At 46.1% G+C, this 20,720-nt stretch overlaps 1 protein-coding gene across 3 annotated transcripts in view; it reads left to right on the top strand.

Annotated features, from left to right (window-relative positions):
- The first annotated feature begins 8,114 nt into the window (after positions 1-8,114).
- The window catches only part of LRCH4 (leucine rich repeats and calponin homology domain containing 4), a 153,260-nt gene continuing 140,654 nt past the window's right edge, over positions 8,115-20,720 (top strand). For 2 of the 3 annotated variants that reach the window (XM_069215653.1, XM_069215652.1), the window contains exon 1: positions 8,117-8,363. In XM_069215653.1, coding sequence (XP_069071754.1) covers positions 8,195-8,363 — 169 coding nt within the window. In that variant the 5' untranslated portion in view covers positions 8,117-8,194. Of the gene's footprint in view, positions 8,364-20,720 lie in introns of all 3 variants that reach the window. The other variant, XM_069215654.1, reaches the window with a different exon arrangement.

Here is a 20,720-nt window from a genome sequence, read left to right as displayed (position 1 = left end):
GAGAAAAGCTGCGAGGTGGGGGCGGGAAAAACTGTGCAAAAATGGGGGCAGAGTCGCGGGGGCAGCAGTGGCGTGGAGAGGGAGGTGAGAAGGAGAAGAGACCAATATCAGAAGAGAAGAAAATTTTAAATCTGAGTAAAAAGCACAGAAAAAAAGGAATCAGATAGAAAAAGGGCAAGCAGAAAAGCACGAAGGGTGGAGACAGAGAAAAAGAGGCTGAGTTGGAGTAGGGCCTCGAACTTCTGACAGGGGTCAGAGTTCGACAGACACAGGCTGCTGTTACTGGAGGAGCTACAAGAAGGTAGAGCAGTTCACTGACCAGGTCAGTGGGGTTGCTGATGAGGAGAGTTAGAGAGAGTATGGGGGGCAGGGGTGTAAAGGGTTGCTCTTCCCAAAGAAACCTTAACCTTAAAGTAAGGCAGGTGTTCAGAGAAGCAACGACCACCCACCACCCACCAGCTGGCTGCGGGGCACCGAGGATAGGCACTAGACATAGCAAGGCTTGTGAGCGGACAGCAAGGAAAGAGGCGGGCTGTGCACATCTTCCAGTTTGAGTAAGGGAGAGCAGCACTGAGGTGAGAGGTGGACAGCGCGAGGAGCTACAGAAAGGTGGCATGTCTGAACAGGCAGTACAGGGAGGAGACAGTGTGGGGGCAGTGAGAGTGCAAGATGAGGGCGCAGTGGGATTGCGCAAGAGGTGAAAGGGTTGGTGGGAGTGTGAGGGAGAGATGAGGGGGCAGTAGGAGTATGAGGGGAAGTTGACAGGGTCGGAGGGACCATGAGGGACCGATGAGCAGAGTTAGCCAGAGACATTACCTCAATTAAACACGGACACACACTTTTTAGACAAAGATTCAAAAATCTGTTGAAAAGATGAAGTAACATGATATAGTTATTCTCTTTGAGACTGTTTTTGCAGCATTGTCTGGCTGCCCTGAGCTCATGATGCACTACTTACAGAGTGTTTTGTGTATGTAGTGAGCACATGATTGGTGTCGTAAATACTCAAGTTCAGTGATCAACAAGCAAACCTGGGCTCTACTCAGAGGGAGACTGCATGAAATATGATAAAAAGGTTCTCCTTTTGTGTAATAGTGTACTCAAAGTACACCGTCAGTCGTTCATCCTTGTGGGCTGATGGAATGAGTCCCAATGCGTTGTGTAATAAAAGAACCTGATATTTACAGCGCCATTAAACTCTGGACTCACAAATGGAGCCTAGAGTGTTTGCTGCAGGATTGTTTATTTGTAAAATGCACTGTAACCTGCAAAGGGTATTATGGCGGGCACTCCCCTGTTAGCTTGAAAGCAAGGCAGCCATGACAGATGAATGGAGCCTACATTCACTACAAAGAGTGTTTAACTTTAGCTGCCCGGCAATATGGCCTTACAGAAGAGCCAACCTACATGTATTACCCCATACATGGGAATTAGTGAGTAACATTGCAGGAAATCCTCCTGTCTCTAAATCACAGAGCTTATGTGTCAACTCTCGACCTCCCGGATGTGTATTTTCACATACCCCTCCATCCTACAGACAATTCCTAAGGTTCATGGTAGTCTGCAGCCACTACCAGTTCAGGGTTCTTCCTTTTGGCCTGAAGTCTGCCCACAGGATATTCATGAAGTGCCTAGCCCCTGTTGCAGTGTTCTGAAGCAAACAAGAGCATTAAATGTTCCCATTTTTGGATGATTGGCTCCAAGCAAGAAGCGAACAAATCAGCAACAGCTTGCTCAACCCGATTAAACGAGTTGGGTCTCACGCTCAATGTGAAAAAGTCAGTCTTCCAGTCCCCAAGAAACATAACTTTCCGGGGGGCAATTCTGGACACTACGCACAACAAAGTGCCCCTATGCTGGGAAGACAACTAGGACTAATAATGGCAAAATGGATTTAAAGAAAAACGTATATCAGTGCTCCTCTACAAGTCTCCCCTGGGGATGTCCTAATGCATTCCACTAATTCTGTCCTGCTGGCTACAAATACGACCCTTTCAAGAGGCACTGGACAGCTACTGGAAAAATACTTCACCAGGGTCATACCAGCCATGAGCACAGCCTTATCTTGGTGGACTCGACATTCACACCTGTCAGCCTGTCTTTCCTAAGTCTACCCTCTCCATGGGTCATCACCACTGATGATTCCCCGGAGAGATGAGGAGCATACCTTCAGGACCTGCAAGTCTGCGGCAAATAGGAAAAACATCAAAGGAGTTATTGCATCAATCTGCTCTAGGCAATACACCTGGCCTTACATGCTTTCCTTCCAAAGAGAGAGAACTCCAGAGTTATAATTCGTACAGACACTGCAACAATGATGCACTATATAAACAAACAAGGCAGCACAAGATTACTTCTCCTATCTCAAGACATCTGGAACTGGTCCATCCGGCACGGAGTGCATCTGCAAGCAGAGCACGTTCCAGGATCCAGATCATGATAGCGGACACTCTCAGCAGATTGGAAACGTTGTGTCATGAGTGGGAATTGGACCAGGGAAATCTCAGTCAATTCTTCTCACAGTGGGGCAAGCTGATTCTCGACTTAGTGGGAACTCCCAAAAACACCAAATGCCCAATGCTTTACAAGCTGGGATCGTGGGGGAATGCATTTTCGAGGGCATGGTCCGGAATATATGCGTATCGCCTCATTTCAAAGGGTGAAGGCTGAACCTTGCAAGGTAATCCTAATCGCCCCTGCGTGGCCGCGCCAGCACTGGTTTACAGGACTACTTCTCCTTTCAGAGAATCCTCACATCCCAGTGGTTACAATGCATTTCCATTTGACGAAGAACAAGGGTCAAGTGCTACATCCGGGTCCAGTCTCTCCACTTACTAGCTTGGTTCCTAAACAGAATGAATTTGCACAACTAAAATCTCTCCGGCGTGTAGAGACATACTTACAGAGCCCCGGCTGTCAGCACAAATGAAACCTACCATCATAAGTGGAGAAGATTTTGTATACGATTCCAACAAGCGCAGATCCACCCAGGTGCTTTTAAATGGTCAGTCATTTTTAAACACAGCCCCCGACTCCTATGTCCCCCTTCCCCGCCCTCCAGGTCAGCGCCCACCTCTCATGCCAGCCGTGCTAGAACTTGCCCTTCTGACCATTATTTTTTATAGGCCCCTGAGCTTTGGTTTACCACATGATGTAATGACTGGGATGTGGACGAGAGTTGTAGAAGTAACATCTCGATTAATGTTTGTGACGCCTTGTCCTGCTCATCTGCGTCCCAGTCATTAAGATCTCCCTCATTATCTCTGCCTTCAGCAAGACCTTGGTGGTGACAGGCATCTTTTGGTGTCTGGTTGACGGTGGGCGGTACTTGCAATAGCAGCATTTTTTCTGGAGTTTCCTGTCTCTGGAGGTGTGTGGTTCGCCTTGTGATCTAATGTCTGGGATTAGTGGGAATTACATCAATGAAGATTAAGGGTACTTAAGCCATAGCCATCAAACAGATTAGTAGTATAGGGATTGATTGTCTCCAGACGTGATTATGGAAACTCGCTATACTTGGTGCAGTCCAAAATCACTTTTAAAAAGAGTTGAAACCATTTAAAGTGCTACAGCATGCATCCTCTTGAGAATGCCCACACATCATTCTGCCACCACAGCCCTGGTAAACCTTCCTTGGCTACCAGTCCTCTGAAGGATAGATTTTAGGAATTGTGTATCGCCCATAGAGCGATGTACAAAAGGGGTGCTAAAATAATTCAAAACCAAATTTCCCCTTTCAAGCTTCCCTTCGAACAGCCAGTTACTGTTTGTAATTCCTAGAAACCAGGGGCCATATGTACGAACACATTTTCCCATAGACACAGAATGGGCAAAACCCTTTGATACATCTGACCCCAGATGAGCAGGGAGGACGGCCCTTCGGTTTTCTAGTACCGAAGCTCTGGAATCCGCTCCCACAGAACTTGAGACAAACCAAAGCAGATTTAGCATTTAGGAAACAGTTGAAAACTACTCACTTCTAACCTGTGAGCTTATCGGTTTACTTACTGGGCTTTCGTAGCTCCGTGAGGCCCTTCTGGGTAGCCATGCACTTAAGAAATACCCAATCAATAGAACAGAATAATTAAAACATTACTGCTAAATTTACCAGCATGTTCTAAACAAAGCTAATATTTTCTAATTGGATGTAGGCCTTTGGTCGTGGATTTTCACTGCCTTGCAGAAACAGCACCAAGCTGCAGCCAGGTCCCGTCCCCACGGGTGAGGCAGAACTTAACGTATACTAAATACAGACTCTTACAAACCATAACAAACAAGAGAGGAATTTTGAACTGTAAAAAAAAAAAATACTTCTATGTTTAAATGACACCTTACTCAGTGAGAGGGACTGTCTTGATTACTTCCCGGTAACCTTTATTACTCGTAGCCCTACTTGTCCTTACCTGTGAGGTGAATCCTGCCTCTGAGGCAGAAACAACCAGAGGGCTTAAGCTGTAAAACCTGCCAACTATACTGGGCGCCATAATTGGACTGGCAAATCCAGCATCCTGCTGTAATTTTGTAAACTCAGTCAGAGGCTCAGAACGAAGAAAGGGGTGGTTTGTAATTAATGGGGTGAGGACGAGTAGCACTATAGTAAGACTAATGAAGACTACCCGGAAGTATGCCAGAAATTAACTCTGTGTCCCTTCTCCTCCTCCCAGGCATCACTATGGAGGTATCCCAAAACAAAACGCCATCAACTATGCAAACGATTAGAATCACTTAAATGCAATAAGGTTCAAATTTGTATGCAAGGTAGTGAAACCAATCAACCATACGTTCATAACTGCATTAATCATGATAAAAACATGATACAGTTTGCAATTTTTCTGCATTAAGAGCAGCTGAACCACAACAGAGTACAGGTAGCAGCAATAGAGGCTCTGCTTGCCTATTCCCCCGCTTGCACCATATTGGGGGAGATGTCTGATACAAATTCCACTAGACGTTCCATTCATTCCAGCAGATCAGAACACTCTGTACCATCATGAAATGCGTTAAATAAAGCCTCGAAGTCTGAATTTAAAGATTGTGAGGTGTATGCCCCATATATACCTTCACAAAGTGCCAAATGGGATCCAGAAAACACTTTAAGGCAGAATCGATTTTCTTTTTGGCTGGATCCTTAAAGATAATTTCTTCAGCCAACGAGGATCTTCCGATCACACTTGAAATCACTAAACCGACGTGCACCATATTAGGTGACACCGTTTCCATATACTTTATGAGATAGAAATTTGACATTAACCAAGGTACACTGATTTTGTCAGGGTCTTTTCACTCCTGTATGACCATGTCTAACATGCTGATGAATTACAACCCCAATCTTAAGAGCTTGATGAAATTGTTGCAGCAAAGTCACTTCAGAAGGCTTAGGGTTTTTAAGCAGCCCATTTTCTTCCTTGTGAGCCCGTTCCTAGAGAGAAATTTCTCTCTCTGATCAGAGTGAGGGGACAACTTCTTCACTGTCCTCATTTTTCGAAACCTCAGAATGTAAAGGATAAATCTCTTTGGATTTATTTCCAGCACAATCAGACTTACTCCCTTTAATGGATTCTAAAGTCTCAAGAATAGTGTCCCTTATGCATTCTCCCTCATCATTTCCTCTGCCAAACCATGACTTTTTAGGTATGGGGGGGGGGGGCCTAGAGGAACCTCCTCTTCTCTCCTGCAAGGGGATCTCTAATGCCCTTTTTAAATGCAGGTGGGTTTCTGCCTGCACTGTGGAACACTGAGTGGCCGCTTCAAAGCCGCTCTGTTTTTCACTTAAATGCGCTGGCCCCGTGGCAGCGCAAGTTCACTTCTGCCCTGCAGGCAGCGTATTCCATGTATTATGGCACACTTTCTCTGTATGCACCTGGCACACCTGTTTTAAGGTGCTTTGTTATGGTGCAAGCAGAGAAAGTGCACCCTATGGGTAATAAGGCCCCATGACGGGTCTTTTGTATGAGATTAAATGAAAGGGACTTCTCTGTCACTCAGGTCTGAGAAAGATCTGCTGGGGATTATTGGTACTGGAAGGTAATCTTGTTCTGCTGCTAAAGCTGTTTGCTCTCATGTTTAGGTAAGCCATCTTGCAAGAGTCTCTGAATTCGGCTTGCTCTTGTTAGGTTCTTTCTCACAGTTGGGGAATGCCAGTTCCAATCCTTTTACTCAAGCCTGGTTTGTAACCATTCAACAGCTGGCCAGAAGGCTACTGAGAACTCTCCTCAGTGAGCGGCTTGCCCAGAGGACCATCCAAGTGACCAGAGTGTTGGGCTGAGATTTTGTGGCTCTGAACCTGTCGTCAGAGAGAAATACTTGTTTTTCCTCTCACCTTGTCTTGTAGGGTATGGGACCTGACTCTGCTCTGTTTTATTTTATTCTAGGTGGGTATCTCTTTACTTACCCTAAAAGCGACTGCTATAGGAGACTCTATAGTGGCAGATAAAGGGCCCATTGCCCACATCACTGAAGAGGGGGCATTTTCTCCTCCATCGTTGTCTCACTATATTGCACACTCTTTTGCTGGTTCAGCTCATACGCCATGATTAATCTCTTAGTATTTTTTATTGATTATGTCAAAGCTAGAATTTTGGACTAGATTACTGTCGGCCAACGAGGATTTTTGTTACTGTATAAATGAATTGGTGTATTGTGAACTGAGCTGGGCTGCAAGTCTTAGTGCAGGTGAAAATGATAATTGAGCTGGTTTGTTTAACCCTCCTTTGATGCTCCTGTGAGAATCTCTTCCAGGATACAAATTACCTCCAATCTAGGAGAAAGTCCCACTTCTGTTTCTAGTACTTCTGTCAATGCCCTACAATTAATGACCCATACTTTGCTAAAAAAAAAAAAAAAACTCTGCATTCAGAGTGGCACATTGAGCACAAGCAAAAACTTTCAATCATGCATGACAAGAATTTTCAATTCTATTAAGGACACACTTGGGTGACTTTGCAAATCTTTCTCAGGGAGGATCATGCAAATCTTGACATGTTTGTATGCCACTTCTGCGTTCATTTTAAAAGGGATATACAGACCAATAGAAATATCAATATCAACGTATGCATGTGTTATTTACCTGTGCCAGCTTAGTGCAGTAACATTTAAGACCCAAACAACATGAATTTAATAATATGTTTATTACTTTGTCAAATGCTATTGCTTTGTTGAAACGATTGGATTTTACAACTACATGCAGTAGATTTTTTTATGTGAATTTTGACTAGTATTTATTGTAAAGTATATTATTCTTTGGCAAACACAACTACTATATCTAAACAAAAAAAGAGAGGTCTGATGCAGGAAAGTGGAGGAAGAGTAAAGTCCAGGAGCGTTAGGTACTTTTTGGAGGGCGCAGACGGATGGCCTGCCACCTCTCTTCCCGTTATTCCATTCACTTCTGGGGTGTCTTTGTAGAGGTCAATAGCCGTGATGGGGCTGTAAAACGTGATTCCCATCAGAGTGAATGAACCATCTCCCGATCAAATATGGCCGCCCATTGGAACCCACCTCCTACTCCTTGTCCCCGCCCAACTGTATTCCCCCTTCGTGATTGGAGCAGTGGGTGTAGGAGGCGTGGTTTTTGGCTCCGCCCCTTGCGTCGCGTGGCTTTTGTTACCTACTTATTCACAATGGGCGGGTGGAGCTTTAGTCTCCGCCCCCTAGAAAGTTTAATGTCAGCTGTGATTGATGGGAAGGGACTGGGGGCGGTCCTTACTGGTAGTCTTGTCCTACAGAGCCCGGAGGCGGAGCTTCTAGGCTTGGGGGGGAGGAGCCTTCAACCGCACTCCCATGCTGTCTCCGTCCCTTCTCCTGTCAACATTGAACTCACTGGTCCCACCTATTGTTCTCTGATAGGCGGACAAGGCCCCAAGCCCCGCCTTCCGCTCGTGGACCTCTTGAATCACCACCTTTGATTGTTGGGCGGAGTCTCTTAGCCCGCCCTCCGGTGACTCCTGCCGAATGGGCGCGATCTCTGTGTACCCGCCCCCTGCTCGCGCATCCCGCGGACCCTGACAGTTGGGCGGAGTCCCTGACCACGCCCCCTAGTAGTGCTCCTCCAGTGAATCCAGCCGGGTGGGCGTGGCCTCCGCCGGGGCCGCCCCCTGCTCGCGCCGCGACTCCCGCGGACCCTGAGCCCCATCACTCACCGCCGGAGCTCGTGCGCGCCGCAGGCCCCGGAGAGAGCGGAGCCCGAGCCCCCCCTATGGCCGTAGGGGACGAGCCCCCGGGCCCCGCCTCGGGCAGCAGCCGCAGCACCGACAAGGCCCTGGAGGAGGCCGCCGCTTCTGGCGCGCTCAACCTGTCCGGACGTAAACTCAAGGAGTTCCCTCAGAGCGCGCGCAATCACGACCTCTCTGACGTCACGGCCGCCGGTGGGTGACGTCACACTCCCTCCCGGGGGTGGGGGGGGGCATTGCTTACTGTGCAGTTATCAGTGTGTTTACTTTGCTGCAGGCTACTTCCTGCACCGGGTCTGCACTGCTGTGTCCAGCACCAGTGAACTTTCATGGAGTAACAATTGCTTTTCTTAAGCGTGCACTGTCTGCCTCTGTTGCAAATTATTAGCAATTTTGCTGCTTCTTCTTATAGCATACTGATCCCTTTTATTACACTGTTTTGCAAAGTACTTACTACTTTTCATAGTACTGATTAGTTTTCACAGAGTAACGGATTACTTTTGGGTTCGAGAATGTGGCTTTAGTGTACATGCAGTAATAATGACTTCTCATTGTTTACATCAGTAAGGGGTCACGTGTGTAACAGATGGTGAGCAGTAGTTAGAGTCGTGGTGCTTTATTTGTCTATGCATTACTTTTTAATTTATTGGTTACTTTTCGTATTGAGTAGAGATTTCTGTTGTAATAACTGTTTTTACTTCAGATGATCAGGAAATGTTTATTGCTTTCACTGTTCTGCTTTGGATTAGCTTTGCCAATGAGGTTTCATTGTCAAAGTTAAATATTACTTGTTTAACACTGGATAGTCCTAGTTGGATTTACAGTTGGCACTTAATTGCTTTTCTTTTTACCATAATAATGATTTGTCCCATTGGATTGTGTTAATTACTTTTAACACCGATTACGCCTTCCACTGACGGTTGCTTACATTGACCTGGTAAAATGAGGTGTTGATTGACAGACTCTTGATTGCACGTTACCTGTAGAATAGAGTACAGGTTATTTTTAACCTAGGATTGTAATGTATACACTGCCTTCACTCTCGTTTGTATGTACCTGAAATATATTACATTTTGATGTGAAGTGCTACATTTTACTGTAACGTTTTGAGCATGTTCATTATGAAGTATCGATGCCCTTGTATACCTTCTTGACATTTTTTTATCCCGAAATAATTACTTAAAATATAACATCCCGAATCTTTAACGTACTATTCTAAATTATGTGTTTCCTTTTCTTGAAAGTGTTGTTTCCTGCTGCTGTGTTGTGGTGAAGTGAAATTTGGTCACACTGTGCACTGATGTGTGCAGCACAGAATTGTTTCCTATCATACATTTTTCTGCGCTTTTTACACACGAGGAGTTCACCTCCTCTCAGTACAAAGCGTGTATTGGTGTTGCTGTGAATGCAACAGAATGGATTCCCATTGCTGCAGTGCAGGTTCTCTCTCACACTGGGTCAGAGTACAGTGCTCTGCGGCCTGGTAACTACTTTTGCTCTTTACACTTACCATAGCATACGTTTGTGCAGGAGTTGCTTTTCTGTGAGATTATGCAATTATGCTTTGTTTCTCTTGAGTATAGACACAATTAATATGTTATCGTAGCAATCTGAATACCTTTCTGCATTGATTACTTTTTATTTACTTCATTTGTTCGGTTTGGGTTGTTTCTTCTCAGACTTAATTATTCCTTAAGTGCTAGCCCTGCATGCAAACCCTTCCTCTGCTCAGGTCTTGCCACGTCCTGTCTGTGTGGTTTAGTAATATGAGGCTTGTCTCTGCTCACTCTGTGTCCTCTCTGAAGGTGTGTGCAGCGACTTGTTTTGATCTGTGCGCCATTTAGCGAGTGGGATAGCTTCAAGGTACTTGAAGGTTCGGACTTGCTTGTCACATGTTCTTAGGGGCTCTACAGGTGGCGTGATGTCTTCGATGTCAAATGAATGTATGATTTCATGGATTCTGACAGGTTCACAGGCTCCTGAAACCTCTATAGATACTATGATATCACATAACCTGGTGATGATAAGTTGTTGATTGCGTCACACAGATTCCTAGGCGCTCTACCCTTCTGCAGCTGTTATGATGTCACATTACGTCATCCTAATCAGTATTTGTTCCCGCAGAGTCCAGCACAGTGTCAGTCTGGACTTTATGTCCCGCCCTTGGTAGGACAGACTCCTGATTTTACTCAGAATATAGCCTGTTGGAATCACGTTTACACCGGCTCATTCGTGTCATCAGCGCTCTCTCTGTCATCTGCCACACTCGGGTTGGTACTGAGTAGGCACAGATGTGCCAGGTCTCTCAGTCAGCTCGTCACATGTTAACACCCAGTCCATGTACAGGGTCTGGATTTGATCATGCTTTGTAGTGGTGGCAACAGGGCAGCTTGGGAACCTCTGGGCATCAGTAGGCCAGTGCCACATTTGTCTTCTGTAGTACAAAGGTTGGTCCACGGCTCTGTAAGTGCCTAGTATTTCTGTATAAAATACTATTGTCAGGGGACTATTGTACATGTCCTGGATTGTTAATATCAAGTGGTAGCAGCATTGTACTGGTTTTGTGTATTCTACTACTGAACAGACCTTTCTCCTACCTCAGATGGAGTGGGGTGCCTTCTGACCCATTCCCACATCCTATGAGCATGTTTAGTGTGTGTGTGTCTTAATAAGGATGGCAGCAAGACTGGTGTTGTGGTGGGTGTATGGTTTCTGGGGCCAGTGGGGGCCAATTTTGATTGCCACTGGTTTCACATGGCACATGAGGAAGGGTAGGGTTCAGCTTCCCCGGTCGGTGTTTGTGGATTGACTGCATTCCTCGAGCAAAGGGAGGAGGCCCAGAAATTGAAGTGTAGGGAGATGGAGACAGGGCTCCCCTTCACATTTTTACGAAGAGCGAGCTTGAGATTCCTAAAGAGTGCCATTTTGTTGGTGGTAGGAGAATGGGGGATCCACATCAGACTATGTCAGAGGAAAGCAGTTTCTAGACAGAACCTGCCCTTTGCTCTTTTCCAGAGAGCTCCTTCGGGATGGGGGGTGTCAGCCAGGTGCAGTCTTCACACTACATTGTGTTCAGGTTTTTAGGTGCTGCTACTCGGAGGCAGCATGTTCATTGCCTTCTGTGAGAGCATCACCTTGCACAAGGACTGTCTGCACTGCAGTCACGGAAGGACATTTGAACGAGAAGCACCACAAACATGTTTGTACACATCTCACAGTTTAACATTGTCTCCTGTTCGGAAAATGATTATAAAGCTGGGAGCCGACCCCCTCCTCTTTGTTCCTGCATTAAGTTATTTTTGAGCATGGAAGGGAGAGCTCTACAGGGTACTGAAAGGGCAGACTTCTTACTGGCATTGTAGTTGTTACTGGGATTGTAACCGGGCTCAGCTAGAACTGCATGAGTCCCTTAACCTGCCCCTCCCCATTCTACCCGTGGGAGCCCTTTCTACCCTGAGAATCAAGTGGGAGGGGAGTACGGCTGGTCTGGTTTGCAGGACCACCGTAGGGCCGACACCAGAGGCTAATGACTTCAACCACCACGGCTGAGGGCACCTAGCCCCTGCATACCCTGTGTCCCCTCCGAACGTGGCCTGAGAGCGCCCATCACTGGTTTGTAACGCCACTTACTTCAGTAATTACGTTGTGCTTTATGTTTGTTACAGGATGTCCGCGGTAATCAGACCACCTGTGTATGAATTTCTGATTATTTTAGTATGGAACGACACTGTTTAAAACTCCCTTTAGTGGTTTTATTACACAAATGTCCGTCTCCTATCCTCAGTCTGCTCCCGTAGCCGCCACCCCCCTTCTCCCCGGGGCTTCCTGTAATGAGACTCTCTCATCTGTATACTTTACACAACCATAGACCTAAGTGTTTCTTTTAAGTGCTGTTAAACATCCATTAAGGGTATTTCAGCTGAAAACAAGACCTACCCATGGGCTTAGGAAGCGCACACCCCTCATGCCGGTATCAGTTCCCCATAGTACAAGGGTGTCAGCCCTGAGGGTGCCTCCGGGTGTGAGCGCAGCAAGGGCGCCTTGAAGACCGACCGCCACGAAGCCTCCTTGAGAGTTCTGTGCCAGTGTTGCCCCCATCATGCGGCCTGGTGACTACGATCACCGCTAACAGCCTGATATCTGCATTCATGACGGGTGATGATCAGGCGATCATTCCCACGCACAGTGGTGCCTTTGCTTTCTTTGGCATTGAAGAGATGAATACTTTTCTAGAGAACAGACACAGGGTGGTTTTACAGTCACTTCTTTGTAAGTTGTAGATAGCCTCAGCAAAGGCTGCTGTTGCACTTCTGTATTTCGACCCCTGGCTTGCCACTTTCCGGTTTCGAAAGAGTCTTTTTTTGCATTTTCTCAGCTGACATACTTTTCTTGTCTGCATTTCATACTTCCGTGTGGGCGGGGCCCCACAGTTGTGAGTTTCCTCTTGGCTTCCACACTGAGGGCTGCAGAGTGCAGCTTCAGTGCCTCGTGATTAGGTAATCAGTGGTGGCACTGAGAGATCATCATTGCCATCCCGGCTTTCCCACTTGCTTGTTTGTTTGATATTTGGTAGATCATTACATTTCCCTAGCCTTGTGCAGCTCCCTGACTTGCCAAAACCGTGAGGCACAGAAGCCGGGGGACTCATTGGATTAGCACTACATGAAACCTAAACATCTCCTTTTTTGTTTTTTGTCACCCAGAAAGATCTTTTTCCTTTGTGCTGCTGCCTAAATGGCTTTTGCATTAGAATTTTGAGAAAAACACCTTATTTTGTAGTCCTTTTTGGGGAAAAATAAACATTTATCAGTGACTCTCCCTTTTAGTTTGAAGCTGCACTGAAGTCCTCCTGAATTAGTGATTCTGGGAGCTTTAGAAAGTCCCAGATGTGCTGAATGCAGGGACCAGGGACCACCATACTGACTTAAGAAATGCGGGGTCAGATCCCTGACTACACGAAAAGTGAAAAACAAGACGCCAAATGATATCTTTACGTTGGCATGGGCCTACTGGTTCTGGAGAGAAAGCACTGCAGCGTACAACTCTTGAGAAGCTCAATTTAAGAACGGTGCTGAAGTCTACGAGCTTATCATTAAACAGCCCACTCGACCGCTGAATTGTAGCGAGTAAAAAGCAATGCATGTTCTGGGCTATTGGAAGCCTCTGCGTTAGACATCTGGATGAGTGCAGATGGGGGAGTGTTTACATAGCCTGACAGCTGATGTCCGTAGATGAATGCCTAAGGGTCTTTGCCCAGGTAGTAGGGGACAGTGATCCTCTCCTGTTTTCTTGCAGTTCATTGTAAATGATTTTTGGTTCTGCTCCTGGAGTTGCCACTGAATGGTAGGATGGCCTGCGAGTCATCAGTGTAAACATAACATTTAAATCCAAGAGTTTGAGTTATGCATACCTGAAGTATAGCGTGTGACTTGGAAACAGTTGGCCGGAGTAAGAGTCCCTGGGGCACTCCTGCGTTCATTGAAACACAGGTAGAAATGAATGGAACAAGGGGGCACAGCCAGGACTGTAATAGGAATCAATCCATATTTGCTGTGCTCTGTCTCACATTGAAAGTTATCTGCAAATGAGGAGGGACTATTCAGTGTTGATACTTACAGAGAAGTTATTGCAATATCAATGCTGCAACAAGGATCTCAGTCTGTCCTGAAAGGCACTGAGGACAGACGGACAGCGCGGCGAGATGGGTGAAAACTCACCTGGGTGAAATACAGAACTTGGGTCTACCTTAAATGTGTCTGTGGCTCCTCACGTTAGCCAGGGTTGCAGGTGCAAGAGTCAGAGAAATCAGTTGGGAATTTAACATGACTCATCTGAGAGTATCTTTGAGAACTTTCACTGAGATGTTAGAATGATGAAGCAACCATGTTGACTGTTCTGTCAAGGTATTCCCTCACATTGTGCCCAGAGAAAAACCTGATGCAGGAGAGAAGGCGATGTAGCTAAGATCTTAAATGTTAGAGTCCCTTTACTTGAGATGCTGTCTGATTAGGATGCGATAGTGTTGAAGGAGTGTTTAGCTGTTGTGTATTTGGCTTGATAAGAGAGCAAACTCAAGGTCCTTCACACAAATTAACTGACAGTTTATTTTGTGAATTGAAAGGATGTGATGTGTCTCTACCCTTGTTAGCGCGCTTCCTCAGTCGATAGAAGAATCAGTCCTGCATTGACAATGGGCTTCTGAATTATCCAGGAAAGTTTTCTCTGGGCTTGCCCATTATTGGACAATGTGTTTGTATTTGACAAGATGGCCACATCTCCACAGGACTTCTCCTTTTTTGGATTCTGCTGTAGAGTGGGCAAGTTCCTGCAAAACGAAGGAGAAGAATAGGTCTGTTGACTTGGAGCCTTATTGCCTTTAGGAGCAGTTGAATCAAAGATGGAAGGAAGGCAAGAGGCAATCTTATTATAGTTCTAGTCCAGTCCATGCCAAGCTATACTGGGAGAGTAGTGAGTGCCCCCAATAAAACCCTCCCCCTGAGTTTAGCCTTCGAACCCCCACAGATAAGAAATTGCAAACCCTTCCCAGGGCAGCGGTCATTTCATATACCATTCAGTAGCTCAACTTTGCCATCAAGCTAATGTAGGAAATGGTGCCATGTTGACATAAATGCTCTTGCGCTCTACCTTGCCATGAAAGATTTAATATCTCTCAGTGGTTCCCAGCCTGCGGTCCGCAACTGCTTAGAAAATGTAATAATTGTAACAGATTAGGTCCCCAGCTTTCAGTAATGATTCAGTGGGGGGTCCCCGGATTCCAATAATGATTCACTGAGGTCCCTTAGTTTCAGTATTGATAAAGTGGGAACACTGATCTAGCTGGAACCAACCACTGGTGCAATATCTTGCTTTTAAGTGTCTCAGAGCCATGACTTTGTCACCTCAAGTCATTCCAGGCTAAGTTGTAACTTGGAAGACTCTCGTAAAGTTTGACATTGATTAGGGTAGCTAAGAGACACTTAGACACTTCTGGATGGACCATTAAGCCTTTGTAGCAAATGTCAGATAGGTGGAGCCATAGGAAGAATGATGTCTTTGTCAAAGAGAGGCAGACATTTGCTAGTAGCTGGAGGCTCTTAAGCACCTTTACCTCTCAAGAGGATAATGCGATCAGACGTTAACGACTGCCGCTGGGATAAAATGGCGACGTCTTCATCCTCATGTGCACCTTAGCCTTTTACAGTCTTTGCGAGAGGGAGGAGCAGAGGTGCCCCAGTTCATGGGAGGAGAATGTGACGGTGGTAAACAGAAAAGGAGGACAAAAATAAAACCACTCCTTGGGGGTTAATCCCAAAAAAGTAAGTGCCCACTTAGTGGAAAACGAAATAGAACTGGAGGTAGGGTGTAAACATCTAGTAGAAGCCGTGGTGACAACCACTAAATCCACAACAGTTGTTGCTTGAAAAACAACAAGTGGAAGTTTACAAGCAGATTGAGTAAAGACCTGGGTAATGCTTTTGCCAATGTCAGTAACTGTTTTTTGCCAATATTTCAATAGTGCGGGCATGTAACTGGACTAAACTTGTCCGTTGCTTGTTTCACAAGATTTATGAATTTTACAAACTATTAAGAGTGATAGTTCATGTGCAGTGGCTTAGCCATTCATAATATAATTGCTGTAGGGCGGACGTCGCACTCTTTGTTTTTATTCGCTCTTTGGCCTGTTTTTTTATTCACTGTTATGATTTTTATTCATTAATAGAACTACTTTATAATTAAGAAAAAAGAATAACTAAGGTTGTGAAGCAGCCATGGGCACAACTAAAACAAGGATTAAATAAAGGGATTAGAGGCAAGTTGGTAGATAACATTAGGGCTTGAAAAACTTCAGTAAAACCCAGCAGGCATCAGTGATGGTTCCTCAGCAGACCCCCGAAGTTAGAGTGCACATCAGGGACGGTTCCGGCCTAACCCTCCTGTGCTCACTGCAGGCGAGCGCTGCTGTTCTGGGTAGGCGGGTGTTTTCCTATTTCAGGGTACTGTCCCCTTTTATTTGATGGTATTTCTTCAGAATATACTTAGTATTCAGAGTTGATTTCTTGTCGTTGCGTCACCTCAGTCCTTCTGTTCAGCCCTCAGTTCCTGCCTTTTCTAAAGGATGTCCTCTGTGTTCTAGATCCTGTCCCACCCCAGTGCTTCGGATGAGCCTTTGGTCCATGCTCTTCGGGAAGGTGTCATCCTGTGTATGACTAGGCTGGTGGCGGCAAGTGGCACTCGCAAATATTTAGGTTCAGCCATCTGTTTTCTGCCCCCTCTGGAAGATGTCTTCCTCTTTATTCAAAATTTGATTTCTGGATCCCACCCCTCCCCTTTGTTTCATTCCTTCAGTCCTTGCCTATAGGGTGGTGTATTCCTCCATATATTCAGCCTGGTTTCAGGATCCCACCCCTCCGCTTCATTCCTTGCCTCTTTAAGGATGGTATATTCCTCCATATATTCAGTGTGGTTTCTAGATCCCACCCCTCCCTTTTGTTTCATTCCTTCAGTCCTTACCTCTTTAAGGGTGGTGTATTGGTCTGTATATTCAGTCTGGTTTCTAGATCCCACCCCTCTGCTTTGTTTCATTCCTTGCCTCTTTAAGGATGGTATATTCCTCCATGTATTCAGTCTGGTTTCAGGATCCCACCCCTCCCTTTGGTTTCATTCCTTGCCTCTTTTAGGATGGTGTATTGGTCTGTATATTCAGTCTGGATCCAGCCCCACCCCTCGGTGCATCCTCTGTGTTCACAGTTCGGGTCTGGGGAACCCCACCCCGGCCCTACAGTTTATTTGCTGTGTGCTTCAGTGGATTTGTAAAATGCCGGCGCTTGTGCTAAGCCCTGTTTGTCTTCCTAACACGTCCCATTAGAGATGTTTATAAAAACAGAGCATTAATGCCCACACCCCCTCCCCTCCGCACCCAGGGGGAGGTCAGGGGGCAATGCGCCCAGAAGATGTGCTCCGCCATGTGTGATGACAGGGGAGTCCCTCCTGCAGAAATGAAATGTATGTGAATAGTAATGAGCCCGGCCCTTAGGGTGATAACCGAGGGAGCCGCGGGCGAGGCATCACATGTACATTAGAATGAGACCGGCCCCTGCCCGTGTGTGTGATAGACTCTTCACCGCGGCACCGATGGCCATGTAATTGGAAGTTGTATTCATATAGCGCTTACTACGCCTGACGAGCCGTTGAAGCGCTTTAAGTGGATGCATGGCATGAGAGACTATCTAAGGGAAACTGACTTGGGATTCCTTCTGCAGCTCAGACCATGTCCCGTCTTCTTATCAGTTGAAACCACCCATGGATCTGTGCCATCTTTACTAGTCCAGCACACGTCACCCTCAGATCTGTGATTTCTCCCAGCTCCATCAACACTACTCACTAGCCTAGCCATGTTCTCCTATCTCTGCCCACCCTTAACCACACATCTGACCTTTCCTAGTCCTGGCCAGACAACCCACAGATCTGTAACACACTCCCCGCTAACCTCAACACCTTTCCTACCTCTGTCCACCCTAAACACACACACATGACCTTTACTAGGCCAAACCACCCAGAAATTTGTAATGCGTTACCCACTAACCTAAGCATCCTGCCCTACCCCGGTCCATCCCGACCACACATTTGGCCTTTCCTAGACCGGGCCGCCCACTAATCTGTAACATGTTAGCCGCTAACATAAGCATCCTGTCCTACCCAATGTGCATCCGGACCACACATCTGACCTTTCCTAGTGGTCATCACCAGCATGCCTTCCACTGCTGAGCTGCACAAGACTACTAAGGAAAGCGCCGAGCTTTGCCCTTTGTGGCAATCACTAGCCGTCTGGCGAGTCTGCCCCCAAAACGCGTGCCACTAGGCCCTCTTCACAGCTCAGCACTCTCTACTTCGCTGATCACTGGAAGGAAGTTTATGGTGAAGGCGGCTGTCAAAACAGGATGTGAGTAAGGAGGGTACAGCAGTTTCAACTTCCGCTTTTTCCAGCGGTTACATTGCATAGCCTAAGGCTGTTGCCCCAGCTGTCAGAGGCCCAAGTGCCATTATTAAATATTGACTCACGGGCCTGGCCTGGGGAGGGGTCACTCCTCCCGCTGCCACCATGGTCAGGATCTGCCTGGCCGTGGTACACGTGAAAGCTCTGCCCATTCTTTCTGTGGATTCACACGTATTCCCTTACAGGGCGTACGGCTGGAGGTTTCACTACTGATGTTTGTCTTGTACCTTCAGCTGTGTGCTGTACTGCGGAGCGTGATGTCTGGTTATGGATGGGGGTGCGTTTTACTGGAGAAGGGTGCAGAACCTGGATGGAGCTCCTCTGGACTTCACTCTACCTTTACAATAAAGTTTACGTCACTCTTTGCAGTTTTAGCTCGCATGTGGTGTAGCATCCTCCATGCTTAGAGACCTCCCGTGCAGGCAGGCACAGGCCGCACGTGGCGCTTCCACATCCATGGGCAAGTGTGGATAGATCGATGTCCTATTTAACTGAGCTCTACTTTCCCACCATTATCATAGCTAATTAACTCATCCATATTCTGTTTATGATACAAGTCTGTCGAGTCTTGGGCGTGGAGGAAATGAGGGACTCTGAAGAGTTTCTGTCCTCATTCTGCTCGATTTCAACCCTATGAGTCTTGCCACATTTTTAGGTCTCGCCTACAGACTGCTTATATCTGTTTGTTGTCAAAGCATTATTGCGCATAATCCCATACTCACAGCGGGTTTTGTCCAGCCCATTGCTTACCATTGGTTGACTTTCTTGTCAGTCTCATTTGCTTCCTCCTAGCCAGTTGGTTTCCTTCCTCTTCCTGTGTTTGGCCCCGCCCTATAGCAAAGGCTTGTTTAACGTAGCTTTGGATGGAGGACTTGTATTCTTCCACTTCTCACATTCAGGGTACTATTTTTGTAATTTTTGCTAGCACTTCTTGAGAGTGCATGTGTTTTTTGCTCTCCACCTCCTGCCCTGCGGTCCCCTAAAGCTCCCCCACCCCCTTCCCGACTCTCTGATTCTCCTTCCTCTCCTCCAAGCTTCTCCGTCGCTCCCCTGAGCAACCAGCTAGAACAGTGGTCTCCAAACTTTTAATGCCGCACCCTCTTGTTGAAAAATAAAAATCATTGCCCCCCTTTCAGAATTTTTCACAATTACTTTATCAACATGGCAATATTTAAATATGTCTAGCCCTATTTAAACATTGCAATTAAGTGATGTTACCTTTTTAAAAATGCAGTAACATGCGTCTTCTTACAACAAAAGCTATCTGTATAATGCTGCTTTTGGCTAGAGTCTGCCCCCCCCCCCGGTACACTTGAGGCGCCCCGGGGGTGGGTGTGTGTGTGTGGGGGGGAGGCCCCCCAGTTTGAAGACCTCTGAGCGAGAATATGATGGGGCAGATGTTGCAGCTTGGATTTGAGTAGCTTTATCCATCCCATCTGATCTTTATCTTTCATACATTGCACTAGTATTTGGTGCAGAAACCGTAGCTCCTTCAGGCATTTACAGTGGAGTATCCGTTTATAGATCTGAATTAAGGATTTGACGTGTTAGTTTTTATTTGCACTAGCTGTATAAAGTTAAAGAATCTTTGAAAATGCTATCTATGCCTGTTAGTATTACCTAAATTCAACATTTATTCCATACACTGTCTTGTTTTCAAATTACGGAAAGGTTAGTTGAAAATAACTATTTAAGAGAAGGAATGCGCACTTCATATTTAAATGACGTTTTCCTGTAAATTGTTTTGAAGAATTTCGAAAGCGTTCAGTGCTGCAGAGTTGTCTCGTGGCAGGCCTGCACCAAGTGGAGATGACCTTACACATAGCATAACAGATGCTTTGAAAGCCACAGTGACCTGGTGCGACATGATGTGTTAATAAGTTTAGGTTGCAGAATCCCAGTCTCTTGACTGTGTTTTGCTGTCATTTTAAACAAGAAATGACATTTGGCTCTTTTAACAAGAACTTTCATTGCACCTGTATCCCGGGTATTCGCCCTGCTGTTGGCCTGCTCGCTTCCACACTCATCAGTTTCTTCCCTCCAGCCAGTGCAGCTCATGCCTTTCCTGGTTCTGCAGAGATTTTGAGCTGTTATGTAGCTTTACTCGGCCACTTCCTGTTTGTAGTTGGCATCGTGCGCAAACCTGATTATTCAATTTACAGTTCTAAAATGGCCATCTTGGAACAGTAAACGAAAGTATAAAAAAAAAAATCAGCCGTTTCCCCTACACTTCTTTAGAAAAGGTGAGATCTGTTGGCTTTGCCAGTACTAGTTTATGTAATGGACATATGAAGAAAAATAACGTTGGTTTTCATTTTGTGAAAGTTTCTTCTACGGCCAAACCAAACACACCACATAGTCATACCTTCAGTAACACAGGAGGGCCCCCGAGGGTTCTTGCTTCTTTGATGGACCTCCTGTTGTTGCTCACATGTTTCAACAGTGGCGGCACGTGAGCCCCGGTAGGGCAGAGTGGTCATCTCAGAAGGTAGCATCTGAAACCCACTCCAGCACACAGGTTTAATTAGAACTCGGAGACCACCAGCAGGCCCTCCCAC

The sequence above is a fragment of the Pleurodeles waltl genome, chromosome 12, assembly GCF_031143425.1.
Source record: "Pleurodeles waltl isolate 20211129_DDA chromosome 12, aPleWal1.hap1.20221129, whole genome shotgun sequence".
Taxonomy (NCBI): Eukaryota; Metazoa; Chordata; class Amphibia; order Caudata; family Salamandridae; genus Pleurodeles; species Pleurodeles waltl.
This window is presented reverse-complemented; position numbering and strand designations above follow the sequence as displayed.